This window comes from Brachionichthys hirsutus, chromosome 2, assembly GCF_040956055.1.
Source record: "Brachionichthys hirsutus isolate HB-005 chromosome 2, CSIRO-AGI_Bhir_v1, whole genome shotgun sequence".
In the NCBI taxonomy this organism is placed as follows: Eukaryota; Metazoa; Chordata; class Actinopteri; order Lophiiformes; family Brachionichthyidae; genus Brachionichthys; species Brachionichthys hirsutus.
This window is the reverse complement of record NC_090898.1, coordinates 16,079,191-16,097,910: the sequence shown is the minus strand read 5'-3', so window position 1 is coordinate 16,097,910 and position 18,720 is coordinate 16,079,191. Positions and strand designations below refer to the sequence as shown.

The following is an 18,720-nucleotide window of genomic DNA, read 5'->3' as shown; positions in this document are numbered from 1 at the left end:
TTTAATTAGATATTAATGGTATAAAATCTTGCTCATCTTGCTAAATTTATTTTAAACTTCACAGACGATTAAAAGCGGTGAAGTTGGCGACATTTACACGACCCTGAAAACGTGACCTTTTCTGAAACCTGCCCGGTGTGTGTGTGCGTCGCCGGCGGTCACGCCGCTGTTTGGGAATCAACTCTTGCATCCGGCGCCGTTTCCTCTCTCGCTGTTGCTAAGCGCCCGGGAGCATCACTTCTTTCTGCTCCTGTTTCTGCAGCTCTTCCACGTCGCCTACGTCTTGATCAAGTTCGCGAACTCTCCCCGCCCCGACCTTTGGGTTCTGGAGCGATCGGTGGACTCTGGGCAGACCTACCAACCCTGGCAGTTCTTCGCCTGTGAGTAGAAACAGACACACACCGTTTGATCCAGATGTTATTTTGACGAGTCAGATTCCATCAGCGTCTCTTCATGCGTTCCGAACCTCTCCCAGGGTCCATCTTAATTCTTCCTCTGACAGAGACCCTGAAGGCAGCTGATTTCTTTTCTTTTTTGGGGGGGAGGTGCGGGGGGTGGGGGGTTACATCACCGAGCTGCCATCTGATTGGCTGTAGCAGACATCATAGGCTGCAGGGGAATTCCAGGCATGACTCCCAGCAGGTTGCAGCTTGATGTTCACCTTAAATCGGAGGCGGGGGGGGGGGGGCTCTGGGTCGGCCTCACCTGCGATCCCGCGGAATGACTTTGTTCATCCTAATCCACGTCGGATCAGCCTGATAGGAAATCAATGCATTAAATGATGCATTGACTGAACTTGATTGTTAACTTCATCTGTTTTTGAGGACTTCACAGTTTGCTGTTTATTCACGTGTAGGGCTCAGATTTATGGTCGAAATGACGCGACGGACAAAAACACAGTCAGTGGATGATGATGATGACGATGATGATGATGATGATGTTTGCTGCTGTTGTGAGGAAGAAAATGCAGCCGAGATCTGGTTTGACTCGCCTCTAATCAACGAAGTGGCATTTAAAAAAAATACCAGCGGATGGTTTAACATCAAACTTCACACCTTGGTAGGATCCAATTCCAAACTGGTGTGTGTGCGTGTGTGCGTGTGTGTGTGTGTGTGTGTGCGCGTGCATGAAGCTTCTAAGAGGGACTGCATCGAGCGTTTCGGACAGCGGACCATCGAGAGGATCAATAATGACGATGACATCATCTGCACCACCGAATACTCGCGGATCGTCCCGTTGGAGAACGGCGAGGTGACACCTGGTCGTCGTTTTTTTATATCTGCTGGATTCTATCGTCACACCTGCTGTCGACTGATCATGCCTCCTCCTCCTCTTCCTCCTCCTCCTCCTCCTCCAGATCGTGGTGTCCTTGGTGAACGGTCGGCCCGGCGCGCTGAACTTCTCGTACTCCCCAGCACTGAGGGAGTTCACCAAGGCCACCAACATCCGGCTCCGCTTCCTCAGAACCAACACGCTGCTGGGGCACCTGATGGGGAAGGCGCTCCGGGACCCCACCGTCACCCGCAGGGTGAGGCGGCGCCGCGATGGCGTGTCCTGCCAGCACTTACGAATGAGGCTTTGTAACTCGCGCTGTGTACTTTGTTTGCAGTACTACTACAGTATCAAAGACATCAGCATCGGAGGAAGGTGTGTGTGTAACGGACACGCTGAGGTCTGCAACGCCGAGGATCCCATCGACCCGTACCGGTAAGATCAGAACCCGACTCAGGCGCGTCTGCGGCGGCGGAAAAAAACCCCACAAACTGCAAACAAACACAAAGTTTAAAGTCGTTAAACACACAACATTCACAGCTGGAAGCTACGAGTCTGAGCTGAACCGCACAGACCCGATGAAAGTTGCTCTGACATAGTGGTACACGGGTCCACACACACGGGTCTACAAACACGGGTCTACACACACAGGTCTACACACACCGGTCTACACCACCCTGTCTACACACACGGGTCTACACCACCCTGTCTACACACACGGGTCTACACACACCGGTCTACACCACCCTGTCTACACACACGGGTCTACACCACCCTGTCTACACACACGGGTCTACACCACCCTGTCTACACACACGGGTCTACACCACCCTGTCTACACACACGGGTCTACACACACCGGTCTACACCACCCTGTCTACACACACACATTTGGTTTGATTGAAGCCCACAGAATATTTAGTTCATGTCTCGCATGTTGGACATGTTGGACATGTTGGACATGTTGGACTGAGTCAGGGCCAGCTGGCTGCCGGGTTCTGGGTTCTGGTTTGTTCCGTTCGGCTCCATTTGGTTTCACTTTGCTCTGCATCTGCTCCAGTTCATGATCAGCGCTCAGAAAGGTGAGGCTACATCTGGGTTAATCATCAGCGCCGGCTGGTGTGTGTGTGTGTGCGCGTGTGTGTGTGCGTGTGTGACTGTGTGTGTGTGTGTGTTCATTGATTGTGTCCATGGGGTTGAAAAGAAAACAGACTTTTCCTTTGGATGTCAGTAAAGTGTGGGGATAAAAAACGAAGCATAAAGAGGAAGGAACTGCAGGAAGTTTAGCTCGTTCTTTACTTCCTGTGGCTTCAGGACGTAATTCTGTTAAGAGGTGGAGACGAGGAGGACCTAAAGGAGGTTGGGTCAGCCCCGAACGACTCGGAACCAGAACCTCCTGGATTCGGTTCGTGCTTCTCCTCCCGCTGTGTTTGGGTTTACAGATTAATCCGATTAAAAGAAGGGAGGAGCAGTCGGCCGGCGACGGAGGAGAAACATGAACTCCTCCGTTGTTTCCACTTTACTTTGTCTTTCCTTTCATCTTCACTGACGAACGTCATCTTTCTCTTGTTGTTGTTTACAGCTTACAGTGTTACTGTCAACACAACACCTGCGGCGTGTCTTGTGACCAGTGTTGCCCGGGATTTAACCAGTTACCATGGAAACCAGCCACGACCTACAGCGCAAACGAGTGTGAACGTGAGTACAGCACTTCACACACACACACACACACACACACTGGTTGCTGGGTGTGTGTGTGTGTGTGTGTGTTACTGTTGAGTGAGACGTCTTTATTGGTTTTGATCGTATTTAACTCATTCAGTGCCAATTGAAGTCTAAAAACGTCGATTAGGTCTGAAATTGAATGCTGCCGGTTTTCAACGGCCAATAACTCCAGAACGAACAACGGCAGGAAGACACTTTCTTTATTTCCTGATGAAAGAAGAGACGCGAATCTTTTATTTTGTAGGTTTGGTGTAGACATAGTCCATAATAATATTCATAATATTCTGTTTATCTTGAAAAATAGGGCAAAATGAGCGAAAACTGCTGGCACTGAGTGAGTTAATCACACGACGCAGGCGTGTTCTGATTGGTTGATTTATTTCCAGTCGTGCATATTAATGATTAACTCTTGTCTATCCGAGTTGTTGGTCAGCGTGTGGCCGTGTCTGTGGGCGGCGGTTATTTTTACACGTCTGTTATCAAAGCTGTGGCTATATTTAACATGGGCCGACCCGCGTGCCACAATCACCTAAAGGTCACTAAAGGTCACTAAAGGTCAACGTGTCTAGAGGCAGGTTCTGTTCCGTCTTAACATGGAATCAAAAGTTTTTATTCTAAAAATGTAAGAAAATAGCAACTGATAACGGCATAGAGAGGAGCAGAGCGCCGCCGTCACCAGCCAGAGGAGCGCTGGGTTATGGAGCCAGCGCCTCCCGTGCGCTCGGGGTCAGAGGGGGGGACAAACGGCTCTGTCGGGGTTTTGGGCTCGTGTGTATTTTAAGCGTGTGATTATAACAAAATCCACTTTGCCATTTAAAAGAGATTAAAAAGTGATTCCAGAGCCTCGTCTTCTTCACGATGAAGAAATGAATTCCGCGGCGGCTGCCTCCATGAAACCAACCAATGAGAGCTTTTCCTGTCGTCCCAGAGTGCAACTGTCACCGTCACTCCTTCGACTGTTACTACGACCAGGAGGTCGATCAGAGGCGTGGAAGTCTGGACATCGATGGCTCCTACAGAGGGGGCGGAGTCTGCCTCAGCTGTCAGGTGGCCGCGCTTTATTCTCCCTCCATCCCGACTCGCTTCGAATGCTTAATGCGTCTCACGATGACCCCGGTGAAGAACGACCGTTTCGCGGTAGCTAACGACGCTAACTGAGCTAACGTCCCTTCCAGCATCACACGACCGGGGTTAACTGCGAGCGCTGCATCCCCACCTACTACAGGTCGCCTGAGCACGCCATGGCGTCCCCGCTGGCCTGCTCACGTGAGTGACCGCTGCCTGTCAGACCTCGTGGTGCGCCGGCGCCGTCCCTGTTCTTCATCCTCTACCTCGCTCGTCTTCTCCCGCAGCCTGCGACTGCCGGTCCGACTTCACGGACGGGACCTGCGAGGATCTGACCGGCCGATGTTTCTGCAAGCCAAACTACGCCGGAGAGAACTGCGACTCCTGCGCCGGCGGCTTCATGAGCTTCCCCGAGTGTTACCGTGAGTCACGTGACCCGCCTGAACCTGAACGTGGGTTTGATGCCCAAAGAGACGCAGCCAAAGTATTCAAGCTGTCCCTTTCTCCAACAGCCGTCCCCGCCTACCCCGCCAGCAGCAACGGCGAGGCCAAACCGGCAGGAGAGATCATCAGTGAGTCCCTAACGGTTTCTGATCTTTTATTTGCGTGAAGCGCCCGTGTCTACGCCGGCGTCACCGCCACCCTGTCGTCTCCTGTCTCTCCAGACTGCGAGTGCAGCGCCGCCGGCACCGTGGACAACTCCTGCAGGCCGGATCCCAGAACCCGGATCTGCATCTGCAAGCCGGGTTTCTCCGGTGACCACTGCGACGCCTGCGCCCCGGGTCACCACGGACTCAACTGTCAGGGTGAGCGCTGGGCACAAGACGAGCTGTTATTATCGTAACCATAGATCCATGGATCTAGGGATTATTAGCCTTTATTGATCCCTCAATGGGACTGTTTTTTTTAGTCTAGTATATTTTTTACACACAAACAGGCCAACACACACACTAGTGAATAAACACCACCACTGGTTGATCAGCTGGGAAACACAAACACTCGGCTCTAAATAGAAACCGTTTCTGTTTTGCATTGTGTGTGTGTGTGTGTGTGCGTGCGTGCGCCTGCAGCCTGTCAGTGCTCGGGTCCCGGCTGCCTGGACGGGTCTTGTGATTTGGTGACCGGTCACGGCGTGTGTCGAAGCGGTTTCCACGGATACGAGTGTGACCAGTGTGAACGGGGCTACTTCAAGTACCCCCTCTGCCAGCGTGAGTCGCCTGTTTCTGCTCTCGTTGGTCGAATAATGGCTTTGAGCCGACACATCTGGATTGGCACGGTGTAAACGGGCTTAGACCGGTTTGACGTGGAGCCAAACGTCAGAGTGGACCAGGGTTGAACTCGGTCCTCGAGCTAACGGGCCGAGGAAGTCCAGACTTTGGAGCTTTTTAAACCCGTTAGCAGCGTCAGGCTCCCCTGTGGACCGGACAGGTGAGCCCGACGCGTCGTCTCTTCCGTCTCTGTAGTCTGTGGCTGCAGCAGCGTCGGATCTCTGCCCGAAGGCTGCGACGCTTCTGGTCGCTGTCTGTGTAAACCAGAGTTCCACGGTCCCCGATGTGAACAGTGCAGATCTGGATTCCACTCCTACCCCAACTGTCAAGGTACAGACACACACACACACACACACACACACTGGGTCCCACCTGCTAACATTTAATTGACACACCTCCCTATGAAGTGTCGCATCGCCTCATTAAAGTTTATGACGCTTTATTGAGGTACATCCAGCTGCAGAGGCGGAGCTTCACTGGATATGATGCTCTATTACGTTGGACGCAGGTCAGGATGAGGTTGCAAGTTTAAAGCCCTGGCTCAGTCGTGGGAAATCCCATCGTTTGATTTAAGTGCAAGGAGCGCCGGAACGTTTTTATTAACTGTGTTTTCAAACAGCTGGTTAGCTCAGCTGCTGCTGGAGCTAACGTTAGCGTAGCATTTCTTTTTTTTTCTAGCATGAGCTACTCTTAAATCTCTCACCAACATGAGATTTATTTATTGAACATAAAACATAGTAGTACTATTTATAGTACTGCGTATTCTTCTTCTTCGGATAAAGCAGTTTTACATGATTACGTCATTAAACTCGTACTCTTTTCTCCCAGTGTGCACCTGTGATCCTCGCACCTCATTGGACACCACCTGCACCGCATCGGGTCACTGCCACTGCCGGCCCAATTACAGCGGAGTGTCATGCGACCAGTGTGCTCCCGGTTACTATGGTTACCCCAGCTGCGCACGTAAGTCGGTTGAGGTGTTCGTAAAGCTCTCCACGCTGATCGATTGATCGCCGGTGTGTTTGTTGCAGCCTGTCAATGTTCTGCTGATGGATCGCGCTACACCAGCTGCGACCGGGAAACGGGTCAGTGCGCGTGTCTGCCCAACGTGGCGGGACTCCGGTGTGACGCCTGTGGACGCGGCGCCTACGACTTCCCCTACTGCCAGGGTAACGGCACGCTAGCATACTGGCTAATACTAGCTATACGTTTTTGCTCAAACATCTTTGTTCTGTTGTTTTCTTCTCACCAATCGATAACAAGTATGACATCATCATTAATAGCTGCTCATATTAGCCATAAAACAACATAAACAACACTGAGGGGGGGGGATTATAGAATGCTTATAAATAACAAATTCACTAAAATACTAAAACACTTTTGTTGTTTATGGCTAGCTAAACTTGCCGCGGATGCTAGCTTTATGCTACTTTAAGCCAGCCGGGATAGCTAATTAATTCATTCCTTCAAAATGGCTAATAGCTGAGTTATTATCTGAGTGTCTAGCATCAAAATGCTAACATCTAGTTTTCAGAAATCTCCCTGTTGAATACGAATGCTACCTAAAAAGCACCTGATGAAATGACGGTGTTACGCGAGAATGCTAACATGCCTTTACACTTGCGTCATTCACATATTAATGTGATTTTCTTCTTTACGTTTAAAGCTGGTACCTGCCACCCCGCGGGTTCGGTCCAGTATGCGGTGCCGCCGCCTGCCGTGAGTTTTTGTGGTTTTCTGCTCATTTCAACAAATAAATATTTTACAGTGAATTTGAACTGCAACATCTTTAACAGTTGATCATTTCATTTCATGGTATTAAAAACATGAATGTGATTTGCACATTGGAATTTCCTATTATTAATATATTTACCGCCCACGGAACCAGACTGTGAGTTTGCTGCCGTCTCCTCAGGGCCAGTGTGAGTGCCGCCTCCATGTGGAGGGTCCGGCCTGCGATGGGTGCAAACCTCTGTACTGGAATCTCTCCCCTGACACTCCTGACGGATGCTCCGGTGAGAAGCGCCCCCTACAACACACACACATGCGTCTAATGTGTGTAGAACTCGTCTCCTCCTGGAGCCCCTGAGTTGATTAGGCCTACTCTTCATCCTGCAGACTGCGAATGTAACGTTCAGGGAACCATCAGCGGAGTGGCAGAGTGTGCTCAGGTGAGCTAATGAAGCCAGTTCATGTATTTGTATGGTACATTTAAAAGGTGAGAAACAGGAAAAGTATAAATAAAATACTGTACATACATAAATGGCCCCCTTCCAGATGTTTTTCCATGAAACACCAGAATATTTGTGATGATCCATGCTGTCTCCGTCCTCCAGGAAAGCGGGCAGTGTCACTGTAGGCCCAACGCCTGCAGCGGAACCTGCTCCACCTGTAAAGATGGCTTCTACAACCTGCAGGAGCGCAACTACTTCGGCTGCCAGGGCGAGTCTTCATCGGGTTTGCTTGTTTGACCTCATGTTTGTCTTTCTGCTGTTAATGTGTGTGTGTGTGTGTGTGTGTGTGTTTAGGGTGCCAGTGTGACGTCGGAGGTTCTGCAGGTCGGGCGTGTGGCGAGAGGAACGGTCGCTGTCGCTGCAGACCCAATGTGGAGGGGCCGAAGTGTAATCTGTGAGTTGATAGTCGACCTACAAAGAGAAAACACCAGAAGATAATCGATGATTATCAGCACTGGAAGGAGGACAAAAGAGGTTCTGATCGGATCGTCTCTTCTCCGCAGACCTCGAACGGACCACTACTTCCCGGACCTCCATCATCTGAAGTTCGAGATCGAGGAGGGAACCATGCTGGACGGCCGACCCGTCCGGTTTGGCTACAACCATGCGGAGTTTGCAGACTTCAGCTGGAGAGGCTACGCTCAGATGTCCCCCATCCAGGTAAGAATACCCCCCCCCCCCCCACACACACACACACACACATGTTTTTGCAATATATGAATATTTTCCTGCCTGTGGCTCCTCATCGGTCGCCTGCATGACGTCGTAGAAAGTTTTCCTGAATGAAATAAAGAGATATTTCTCAGACGGGCTCACTTTCAGCACATCTGCCAACAAACGACGTTGTAGTCTGATCAATATAGAATATATAGAATCTCCCATTTAAATACTGCGCTGTGATTGGAGGATGTAAAATATATTTTTCTGGAGAAAGTCTCGGAGTTTGTGCTGAAAGTGTGACTATAAAAATAACTGTTTGGGCATGTAGACGGTTGCTATAGCGATGATGGTGTGGTGGCCTCCCTCCACCCCTCCTTCATCTATTCTCTCCTGTCTTTTTGGCCGATGACTCCCGAATCCTCCTCCCTCTCTCCTTTGTTCTGTCTCTCTGTGCTGCCTCCTTATTCGTCGCTGCCTTGCTCACTGGCAGTCCAAAGTGTTGGTGACGGTTTCAGTCGGCTCCCCAGACCTCTTCCATGTGGTGCTACGCTATGCTAACAGGGAAGGGTCGGATGTTCGGGCCAGGGTGTCGGTCATAGAGGAAGCCTGGAACTACTTCTGCAGTAACTGTAAGTGGTGGGCGGGGCTCTTCCTCTTTCTGGCCAATCATCAAATCTATCTCTCATTCCAGACATGTGATTTGCTCTGCTTCTTTTGCCCGATTTTTCGCCACATTCCTGTTCGCCGTCTCGTCTGTTGGGTGAGACAGACCGTGGGGGCGGGGTTTAGTAATGATTGGTGGATTTGAATGGCTGTTGGTGGCGGCCGCTTCTCTTCTCCTCTTCGGAGCCACAGGTCAGGTCAGAATTGAGGTTAAAGACTGAGCATTATTTCCTCCTCTTCCTCCTCCGGCTCCTCCTCCCTTCCCTTTGGACGCTGTAGCTTGCAGTGAAGCTTCAGGTTTATGTGAACGAGGCAGACGTCTATCTGACTCGCTTCATCCTCAGATATGTAAACTCTGAGGGCGCTACCTCCAGCGGTAAAATAACAGCCTATCAGGTCAACAAACAAGGTAGGTTTCCACCAATCACAGGACGGCGTTTCATCTGCGTAGCATATATGTGTGAAAGGAAATAGCGGAATAGTTTCATGAAGCAATAAACTGATTTTATTGCCCCTCCTTTAACATTTTTGAACATCAAGTAAATTTGATTTTAAATTTGATGCTTTTGTTGTAGACGAGACGATTAAGGTCGTCTGCAGGAAAATGGACGGATGGATGATCCAACGCCAAAGCTTGAATGACAACGGTTCACTTGACTCTTTTAGCATCTAACGTTCCCGGTGGCTTTTCCCAGGTTCAGAACAGTCCAAACAGATCATCTTCGCTCCGAGCGCGGAACCCGCTTTTGTCCACGTTCCACAGAACAACTTTGTGGAACCGTTTGTCCTGAACCCGGGAACCTGGACGGTGGTCATCGAGGCCGAGGGAATCCTGCTGGTGAGTCTGAGCGTCTGTGGAGTGAGTCACATGTCGAGGAAGGTAAATGTCGGGTTAGATTTAAAGTACGAACTGGCCGTATTCTTTCTGTTGCGCGGTAACTTTGTACTCGTTCTCTGTTTTCGGCTTCAGGATTACTTGGTTCTGCTGCCCAGCGCCTACTACGAAGCGCCTATCCTGCAGATCCGAGTCACCGAGCCCTGCACCCACAGCTCTGAAGCCAACGCCGGCCAGAAGTACAGCAGCTGATATGTTTTCACTTCAATAAAACATGATGTACAGCTACTAATGCTATGCTACAGACCTAGCTTAGCTTCCTAGCCTAGCAGAGGGATTGGGAAGGCTTCCTTTGACCGAACTCTAGTTTTATCATTCCAAAATCCATTAATAATCCCCGATCGATCCCCTCCCCCGACCTCCAGGCTGTTCTCGTGAGTTCGTCCTGTTGTCATGACGAAACGTGAGAACATTATGTCTGACTCCGTCTGTCTGTCTGTTCTGTCCAGCTGTCTGCTGTCCAGGTATCTGTCTCTGGACTCCTTTCCCTCCATCTTCGGAAATGATGCTAGCTGCGTCAACGACAACCATCTGCCGCGCCCCTGCCCGACCGACAGGATAACCCCCCGCCATCCTGACATGGCGGTGTGCAGCGGCATCGATGTAAGAGAACGTTTGGCGAGTCTTTGCTTTTACCCCCCGAAAGCGCACAAACCCGCAGGATGAACGGAGGTTTAATGGACGTTCTCTCCGCAGATCAGCATCGAGCTGCGAGAGCGCCTGCCGTCCGCAGGCGATTACGCTCTGGTCGTAGAATATTCCACAGAAGAAGAGTTGCCACAAACTCTGTCTGTGGCTGTCAATGTGCCGGGAGCACGAACTCACCACCACAGCGTCACCCTGCTGCACTGCACATACAGGTACACCGTGATCTTTGAATGACTTGGAGTGGGAGGTGGCCAATCTCGCCTCGTTTCTTGTCAATATTTGCTCACAGTGAGGTTTTGGGTTCAAATCCTGGTCCTGGTTGTTTGTCACTAGTTGGTAAGAGCAGCAGCAACTGGCTGATATAGAACTCTATTACTTTGATGTTTTAAAGAGCAAACCAGGACTCTGATCCAATGTCCAGCAGAAATGAAAGTTGAAAATGAGGGGTGGGGTTAAAAAGAATTGGGATTGGGATCCAGCTACTAGCATCCTCCGAGGGAGCGGCACCTTCAGAGAAGTCTTCAGAGAAGTCAAAAACACACAGATGTCTGTGGTTCTTTTGTCGAACTGTCCCGGGTGTAAACCAGTCCCAACCCCCCCCCCCCCCCCCCCCCCCCCAACCCTGCAAAAGGGTATTTAGTTATCTGCACCGGCGAGGCTAGCTCTCGTCTCTGCTGGACTGAGCTGACATGTGGAGAAGAGACGTTCATGATGAGCTGTTGATGGGAGGATGAAACTGAAGGGTTCCGTGTTTGTCCTGTCTGTTAAAGGTCTGTGGACGCAGCTGGTTCACAGTTCACTGTTACCATGTGGATTTTATTAAGTACGTCAACACCTGTTAATCTGTGTGTGTGTCTGTGTGTGTGTGTGTGTGCGTGTCTGCCCACGCGTAGCTTCCTGTGTCGAGCCGTCGCCATCGATGGACAGAACAGAGTGGCCGTCTTCTCTCTCCCCACCGACGTAGAGATCCAGTTCACCTCAGACCGTGCCAGCTTCTTCCTGGTGAGAACCCTGTCACATGACCAACCCGGACTGACTTGGTCACATGATGAGCATGCCGGGACACCTGTTCTCAACATGGACGGGGCCACGAGATGTTTGGCTCAGAGCGTAAAAGAGATCAAGACGTTCATATCAAGAAGGGTCACTCTCTATGCAGACGACACTTGCTTCTATATGTGTAATTAGCCCATCAAGATTTTCGACTTACCCAATGATTGTTAAAAACATCTCCAATACTTACATCCAATCAGAGATGATTAAAATATTATTTGTTTAATAGTTAGGTGTTTGTGTTTTGTTGTGTGTTGTTATTTTCCCTTCATGGCCAACGTGGGATACAGCATTTTTTTTGTTTTCACACTACTGGCCGATGCTTTTTGCAGTTATTTTTACTTTAATTTTGCCCAATAATGAGCCGATATGACTCGCTCTAAATCGTCATCTATTAATCAGCTAATTAGATGATACAGGATATTGATCAAAGCTCATTTGAGTAATTTCGTTTCTGTTCATAGATAAACTGATTTCCTATTTTTTCTTTATGTCTTCAGCATAAAGTATTCCTGGTGCCTAAAGGCCAGTTCACCATGGAATACGTCGAACCCAAAGTCCACTGCATCAGCACCCGGGGACAGTTCTCGCCTGACAGGTAACATAAAAACGCACCTGACCTTAAAAACGCCCCTATAAATATAAACTCCTCCTTCCTTTGCTCCTCCTCCGCCAGCTCCTCCTGCGTCCCGTCGCGCTTCCAGACTCCGTCGGACTCATTGATCCTGAAGGAGGGCCAGAGCTCCTCCATGCAGGAGTCCGTGCTGGCCTCCCCCGCAGCAGTTCCCACTCTGTCCGCCCACCAGAGAGACCAGCCGGTCTGGGCTGGAAGAGACAGACCTCCACACGGGGCGGATAACGGCGAGCACGTCCGACTGGACTCCCTGCAGGTTCTGCTCCGGTCCTGATCGATACTGATGCTGGGGCTTAGATAACTCCTGAATTCCTCGACGTGTTTTTATGCGGTTGAATCTTATTTTTTAACAAATCATTTCATGTCTTTGTCGTGAAACCTTGAAACGCATCTCCCCGTCCTCTGGTGGATCTATTGTTGTTCACTTTATTGGAAAGTTGGAATTGCTCTCAAACAACTGTAGGAAATGCAACGTGCAAAGGTTTATGGGTAAGAGGAACCAGATGTCCGAGCGGCTGAAGGACGCAGAACAATCTGGACAGAAACACTCGAGCGAGTCGTTTCCTGGGGTGACGCTAGAATATTCTGATCTTCAGCTGCAAGGAGAGGGAAAACAAAAACGTAAAAAAAAAAAATGATATGGATGAAAGAAACTTAACCAGCCAGGTCTGTGCGGTTTACCCAGAATGCAGCTGTGTACTCGACCCGTGTCCACGCCCTGGGCCGGTACGTCTTCATCCTCCACTATCACCAGCCTCAGCACCCCACCTATCCCGTTCAGGTCTACATCAACGGGGGGCGGATCTGGCAAGGTAAGAGACCACGGACAGTGGAGAGCCTGTTCTGAAGAGTAAATACACAACAATAAATAATATAAATACTTCATTTAATTTGTTGTTTACCAGGCTACGCCAACGCCTCCTTCTGTCCCCACGCCTACGGCTGCCGTAACGTCCTGGTCTCTGAGAACCAGATCATTCTGGACGTGACGGACCACGAGGTCTTCCTCACGGTCCAGATACCTGTCGGGAAGACGCTGTGGCTGGTAAGATTATTATTTACCAAAAACAAAACTCACTCGTTCTAATTTCAAACCATTTTCCTCCTTTCACAATAAAAGTATAAATATAAAATAAAGACCCTTCCGAGTACATTTACTAAAGTAACGTTTTTACGTTTGAGATGCTGTTTTACTTCCTTTCGCTACATTTCGTAAGCCGGTATTTTACGACATTGATCCGTCGTCCCGGATTAACCCCTTCCGTCCTCCAGGACTACGTTCTGGTGGTACCGGAGGCCAGCTACAGCTCCAGCTACCTGGCCGAGGAGCCGCTGGATAAATCCTACGACTTCATCAGCAACTGCGGCCAGAACAGCTTCTACATCGAGTCGGTGTTCGTGCCCCGCCCGGTTCAGCTCGCCGCCACGGTCGGCGGATGAGTGACTCTTCCTCTCTCCTCTTCCTCCCTCCAGTCCTTCCGCCGCCTCGCCGTTCTGCCTCAGCTCGGCGGTGTCTCTGTCCGCCTTCTTCAACAACGGAGCGCTGCCCTGCGCCTGCCACGAGGTCGGCGCCGAGAGCGACACCTGCGAGCCCTTCGGCGGGCAGTGCCGCTGTAGGCCTGACGTGATTGGCCGAGACTGTTCCATGTGCGCCACGGGCTTCTGGGGTTTCCCCAACTGCAGACGTGAGTTGTCCCTCTCGGCGGTACCCGGAGGGGGTCAGACCGTCTCCGTCAGGGTAACCTGATCCTGGTTCAGGGTGCCAGCAGATCCGAGTGAGGCCCGTTTGTTGACTCTCCTCCAGCTTGTGACTGCGGCGCCAGGCTGTGTGAACCGGTCACCGGCGACTGCATCTGCCCTCCCAGGACCCTCCGACCAGAGTGCATCCAGTGCGAGCCCCAGACGTTTGGCTGCCACCCGGTGGTGGGGTGTGAGGTCTGCAACTGCTCTCGGCCGGGCGTCGTCTTCCCCGACGTGAGCTGCGATACGGAAAGCGGGCAGTGCAGGTACGCAGCGGCCCGGGAAGCGGTTGGCTGCGCTCCGACGTGCTTTTGTTGACGGTCGTTAGCAGCAAATCGGAATCACGTGGTGGAATGCAGGATTTGTGTTCCAGCAGGTTCAGAACAGTAGCTACTCCTCTCCCTTTGTTCTTCTGATACGATCTTTGCTGGTCTCTGGCCAGAACTTCCTGCCAACTCCTGTCTGGAAGCTGCAGGTTTGAATCCTGAGGATCTCCTCTGGTCTGGCAGCAACACAGCAGCACTTCGGATCGGTGTCACGCTCCCCTGGTTCTGGTCTTCCTCTGGTTCAGGTCTCCCAGAAGCTGCTAAGCGAGCGACAGACCTCGTTTTCCATCAGTGACCACTAGAGGCACTAATGAGCGTATCTTCTAGCTAACTAGCTCGTTTCGTTCTTCCTTTCCAGTCATTAAAATACCGTCATTCTTTTGCAAACACGGGAAAGTTCCGGCTGTTCAGACGTGTCTGGATATAAAACTGGGAATATTCCTCTCATCCCATCACCTGGGATAAACTCGAATAGATAACTTGGAGCATTCAAAGTTTCATTTTCTTATTTGGACTCCTAAATTTTTTTTTTCCAGATGTAAGGACGACATTGTCGGCCGTCAGTGCGACCGCTGCACTCCCGGTTTCTATGGTTACCCTGACTGCAGACCATGCGACTGCAACGAGGCGGGAGCCGAGGAGGAGGTGTGCAACTCCTTCACGGGACATTGTCTCTGCAAGGTGAGGCGCCGGCAACACACCTGGGTTCTCCTTCGCTCCCGGGCCGTTCCAACCCCCCCCCCCCCCTGCCTGTCGTCCTGCAGGAGAACGTCCAGGGCTCCCGGTGCAATCAGTGCAGAGTTGGTACCTTCCATTTGGACCCAACCAACCCAAAGGGGTGCACCAGCTGCTTCTGCTTCGGCGCCACCGACCGCTGTCGCAGCTCCGAGAAGAGGCGCACCGAGGTTCTGTTCCATTTTAGGAGAACGTGGGAATGGGTTCTGTGTTTGTTCCTCCTTCAGAGGAGAAATCTCTTCTTCGTGCGTCTCCTCCTCCTGCAGGTCATGAACATGGAGGGCTGGGTGTTGCTGGGAGCAGACAGGCAGGAGGCGCCGGTCGTCATGTATCCCGGTCAGGACCTCGTGGAGGCCGACCTCAGCGACGTGCCCGACGTCTATCAGGATCTCCACTGGCACGCTCCCAAGACTTACCTGGGGGACAAGGTGAGAGAGGAAGGTCCTGATTTTTACCTGATCATGTGACAGGAAGTACCGTTAGATTTAGGTTTAAGCACAATAGGAACGCTTAGATTCCGAAGGTGGACAGATGTGTCCCGGTCCGGATCCGGTCCTCAGAGCAGACGTTTGGATACGGATCAGTGTTTGGTCTGTGGTGTCTGCGGGCTGATGTTCTGATCCGAGTCCCGCTCCGGTGGCAGGATTACCATGGAAACAGGAGCGTCTATCATTCCAGATCAAAGGCAGGATCTCGTCTCTGTCGGACGCTTTCCCTCTGTCTTCTGTCTGTCTCCTGCGTTCTGACTCGTCCGCCTGTCTGCTGCCTCCGGCTCTGAATGCGTCCTAACTCGTCCCGCCGCCTCCAGGTCTCCTCCTACGGGGGTTATCTCCGGTACCGTCTCCACACTCAGACCATGAGAGGCGACGTTTTGTCTCTGCCTGCAGAAGCCTCCCGGCCAGACATCGTCCTGAAGGTAGGGAGGAGCGCAGACGGGGCGGCTGCGGCCCGGATTCGTGTCCAGACAGGCACGAGGGAAAGCGTTTCATCCGAGTATTTCCTGCCCCCCCCCCCCCCCCCTCCTGCAGGGGAACCAGATGACGCTGGTGTTCATGGATAGGGAGTACTCGTCACCCGAGGAGCCTCACCTGGGCATCGTTCACATGGTCGAGGTGAAACGTCCTTCATCGATCGCCGCCTGAACGTCTGCGATGGAAGCGGATCTTCCCATCTCCTCCTCCTCCTCCTCTCTCCTCGCAGGGAAGCTTCCGTCACGGGCAGACCGGGAACGCGGTGTCTCGGGAGGAGCTGATGATGGTCCTGGTGGCTCTGGAGTCCATGCAGGTCCGAGCCCTCCACTCCCAGTCGGCCCATTCCGTCTCGCTCCGCGGAGCCGTGCTGGAAGGCGCCGAGATGCTGCCGGCCGGTCGCCATGCCAACAATGTGGAGATCTGCATGTGTCCCGCCAACTACCTTGGAGACTCCTGCCAGGTGAGGAGCCGCCGACGGCTCGATCAGCTGACTGATAAATCCCACGTTTGTTTCTCGATTTTAAATCGTTGATTTTGTGGCGTCTCGTCTCGCCGATAGGAATGCGCCCCGGGTTACTACAGAGACACCATCGGGCTGTTTCTGGGCAAATGCGTCCCCTGTAACTGTAACGGACACTCGGACCGGTGTCTGGACGGATCTGGGATCTGCGTGGTGAGACTGACGACGATGGATCCGTCCTCCCTGCCTCTCGCTCTCCGTGCCGTCGACGGTCGTCATCAATCGTTTTCCTCTCTGACCATCAGGGCTGTCGGCACAACACGGCTGGCGACCACTGCGAGAAGTGTCAGGGGGGTTTCCTCGGTAACAACAGTCTTGACGGGCATGCGGTGTCGTGCTCCAGCTGCCCCTGCCCACTCAGGGTCCCGTCCAACAAGTCAGTACGCTCCCCGATGACCGCCGACGCCTGGCCCCTCCCCTCCGGCGCACCTTCCTGACGGGTTGTGTCTGTAGTTTTGCAGAGGGCTGCGTGCAGAAGGGCGACAGGATGCAGTGTCTGTGCCTGCCGGGGTACGCCGGGTCCAACTGTGAAAGGTACAGACGCACCTTCGGCCGGTGGGGGGGCGGACTAAACGTCCTGCATTCAAACGCATCAAAGCTAGAGGTTGCTTAGCAACGTGACCTGGACAACGGAAGAGGGGGACTTGATTTAAAATATAATAAAATATTATTATCTTTTATATCTTCAAATAAGCATATTTTAGAACGTCGTTTCTGTTTGTTTGTTTTTGAGGTGTGCCCCCGGTTACTACGGAAACCCCATGGTGCTCGGAAGCAAGTGCCAGCCATGCCATTGCCATGGCAACACGGACTCCAACATGCTGTTCACCGACTGTCACCCGCTGACCGGCGAGTGTCTCGGCTGCATGCACAACACGGCCGGGCCGCGCTGCGATATCTGCGCCCCCGGTTACTACGGCGACGCCATCGGGGCCAAAAACTGCACCGGTAAGTTCAGCTTCGGGTTTGTTCCGTTTGTTTCACAGGAAAACGTTTCAGCCCAGCAGCGAGAGAAGCTCCCGGTTCCAGTTCTTTATTAAGCATTTGCCGTGACTCTTCACCCAGAATGCAACTGTTCTCCATGCGGTACCGAGTCGTGCGACCCTCACACGGGGCAGTGTCGCTGCAAAGCCGGCGTGACGGGACCCCGGTGCGACCGCTGCGAGGTGAGAGACGCACAAAGTAACGCAAATGAGCCTAAAAAAAAACGAGCCGAAGCTGGTGCTGCAGCTAGCAGCAAGCTAGCCTTTAGCCTCAAACTGCTGTCTCGCAGGGCGGGTCGTACGGATTCGACTCGTGCTCCGGCTGCCGCCGGTGCGACTGCGACGCGTCTGCGGCCCTCGTTCAGCCGTGCGACCCTCAGAGCGGCGACTGCGCTTGTCAGGCCGGGGTCAACGGGCCGAGCTGTAAGCAGTGCGCTCCGGGGTACTGGAACTACGGACCCGACGGGTGCAGCAGTGAGTGGATGCGATCAGCTGCTCCCTATGTGCGTTAGCTAACCCGGCGTCCGATTGGCTGACCCCTCGCTCCCGTTCTCCACCCTCCCCTTGTCAGCGTGCGACTGCAGAGGAGGTCACTGTGACCCCCGCACGGGAGAATGCCACTGCGCTGACGGCATGACAGGAAATCAGTGCGACAGCTGCTCGGAGCGGTACGCCGTACCCGTGGAGCAGCCCCGCGGCATGCACTGCCAACGTAAGACACGCCCCCAGATGTGACGGGGAACACCTGGAACCTCAAAGTCGAGCCGTTTAAAAGGGTGCGTGTGTGTGTGTGTGTGCGTGTGTGTGTGTGTGTGCATGTGTCCTTGCAGTGTGTGACAGTTGTGTCATCGACCTGTTGGAGGATCTCGATAAAATGAACGACCACTTCCTGTCTGTGGCCGATCAGCTGGGCGGCCTGAACGCCAGCGCCATGGCCTGGACTCAGCTGCAGCGTCTCAACGGATCTGTGGAGGACGCCGCCGTGAGAGACGAGAGACACACGCGCACAGGTCAAAGGTTTCTCGAGCGATAATAAACTGCTTTTCCCATGATTCCAGGGGGCCATAGAGAACTACAACCGCACGCTGGATGAGAGCAAGACTGGTGCCGACACGCTGGACGCAGAGATCGTGAATATCACTGAAGACATTGATGAACTGCAGGACAAGGTGATGATGTCACCAGTCAATGGGTCGAGATCAATAACCAGGGCAGAGCTACAGAGCTTTAATCCAACGGTTTGCAGGGTTCTTATTATTTAAACTGTTAAACTTTGTGATTGGTTGTTTATTTCCAGGCGACAGCGATGATGGACAAAGTGGGTGACC

The 18,720-nt window shown here is 52.3% G+C and overlaps 1 protein-coding gene across 1 annotated transcript in view; it reads left to right on the top strand.

Moving 5' to 3' along the window:
- lama5 (laminin, alpha 5) overlaps positions 1 to 18,720 on the top strand; it is a 36,032-nt gene that overhangs the window by 10,563 nt on the left and 6,749 nt on the right. The window contains 49 exon segments of the mRNA XM_068742997.1: positions 263 to 380; positions 1,133 to 1,251; positions 1,358 to 1,528; positions 1,610 to 1,707; positions 2,855 to 2,970; positions 3,926 to 4,044; positions 4,173 to 4,263; positions 4,350 to 4,484; positions 4,575 to 4,634; positions 4,728 to 4,868; positions 5,133 to 5,270; positions 5,526 to 5,660; positions 6,159 to 6,293; positions 6,362 to 6,499; positions 6,997 to 7,049; positions 7,246 to 7,345; positions 7,449 to 7,501; positions 7,667 to 7,772; positions 7,859 to 7,958; positions 8,068 to 8,224; positions 8,715 to 8,853; positions 9,583 to 9,725; positions 9,858 to 9,961; positions 10,232 to 10,385; positions 10,479 to 10,642; positions 11,324 to 11,432; positions 11,984 to 12,081; positions 12,160 to 12,373; positions 12,803 to 12,929; positions 13,023 to 13,162; positions 13,390 to 13,505; positions 13,591 to 13,802; positions 13,922 to 14,123; positions 14,720 to 14,864; positions 14,948 to 15,088; positions 15,185 to 15,346; positions 15,727 to 15,834; positions 15,947 to 16,030; positions 16,119 to 16,349; positions 16,449 to 16,562; positions 16,655 to 16,785; positions 16,863 to 16,943; positions 17,143 to 17,357; positions 17,475 to 17,575; positions 17,683 to 17,866; positions 17,964 to 18,104; positions 18,223 to 18,374; positions 18,451 to 18,561; positions 18,690 to 18,720. The exon segment at positions 18,690 to 18,720 is cut by the window's right edge and continues 81 nt beyond it. Of these exon segments, the coding sequence (XP_068599098.1) occupies positions 263 to 380; positions 1,133 to 1,251; positions 1,358 to 1,528; positions 1,610 to 1,707; positions 2,855 to 2,970; positions 3,926 to 4,044; positions 4,173 to 4,263; positions 4,350 to 4,484; positions 4,575 to 4,634; positions 4,728 to 4,868; positions 5,133 to 5,270; positions 5,526 to 5,660; positions 6,159 to 6,293; positions 6,362 to 6,499; positions 6,997 to 7,049; positions 7,246 to 7,345; positions 7,449 to 7,501; positions 7,667 to 7,772; positions 7,859 to 7,958; positions 8,068 to 8,224; positions 8,715 to 8,853; positions 9,583 to 9,725; positions 9,858 to 9,961; positions 10,232 to 10,385; positions 10,479 to 10,642; positions 11,324 to 11,432; positions 11,984 to 12,081; positions 12,160 to 12,373; positions 12,803 to 12,929; positions 13,023 to 13,162; positions 13,390 to 13,505; positions 13,591 to 13,802; positions 13,922 to 14,123; positions 14,720 to 14,864; positions 14,948 to 15,088; positions 15,185 to 15,346; positions 15,727 to 15,834; positions 15,947 to 16,030; positions 16,119 to 16,349; positions 16,449 to 16,562; positions 16,655 to 16,785; positions 16,863 to 16,943; positions 17,143 to 17,357; positions 17,475 to 17,575; positions 17,683 to 17,866; positions 17,964 to 18,104; positions 18,223 to 18,374; positions 18,451 to 18,561; positions 18,690 to 18,720 (6,337 nt within the window).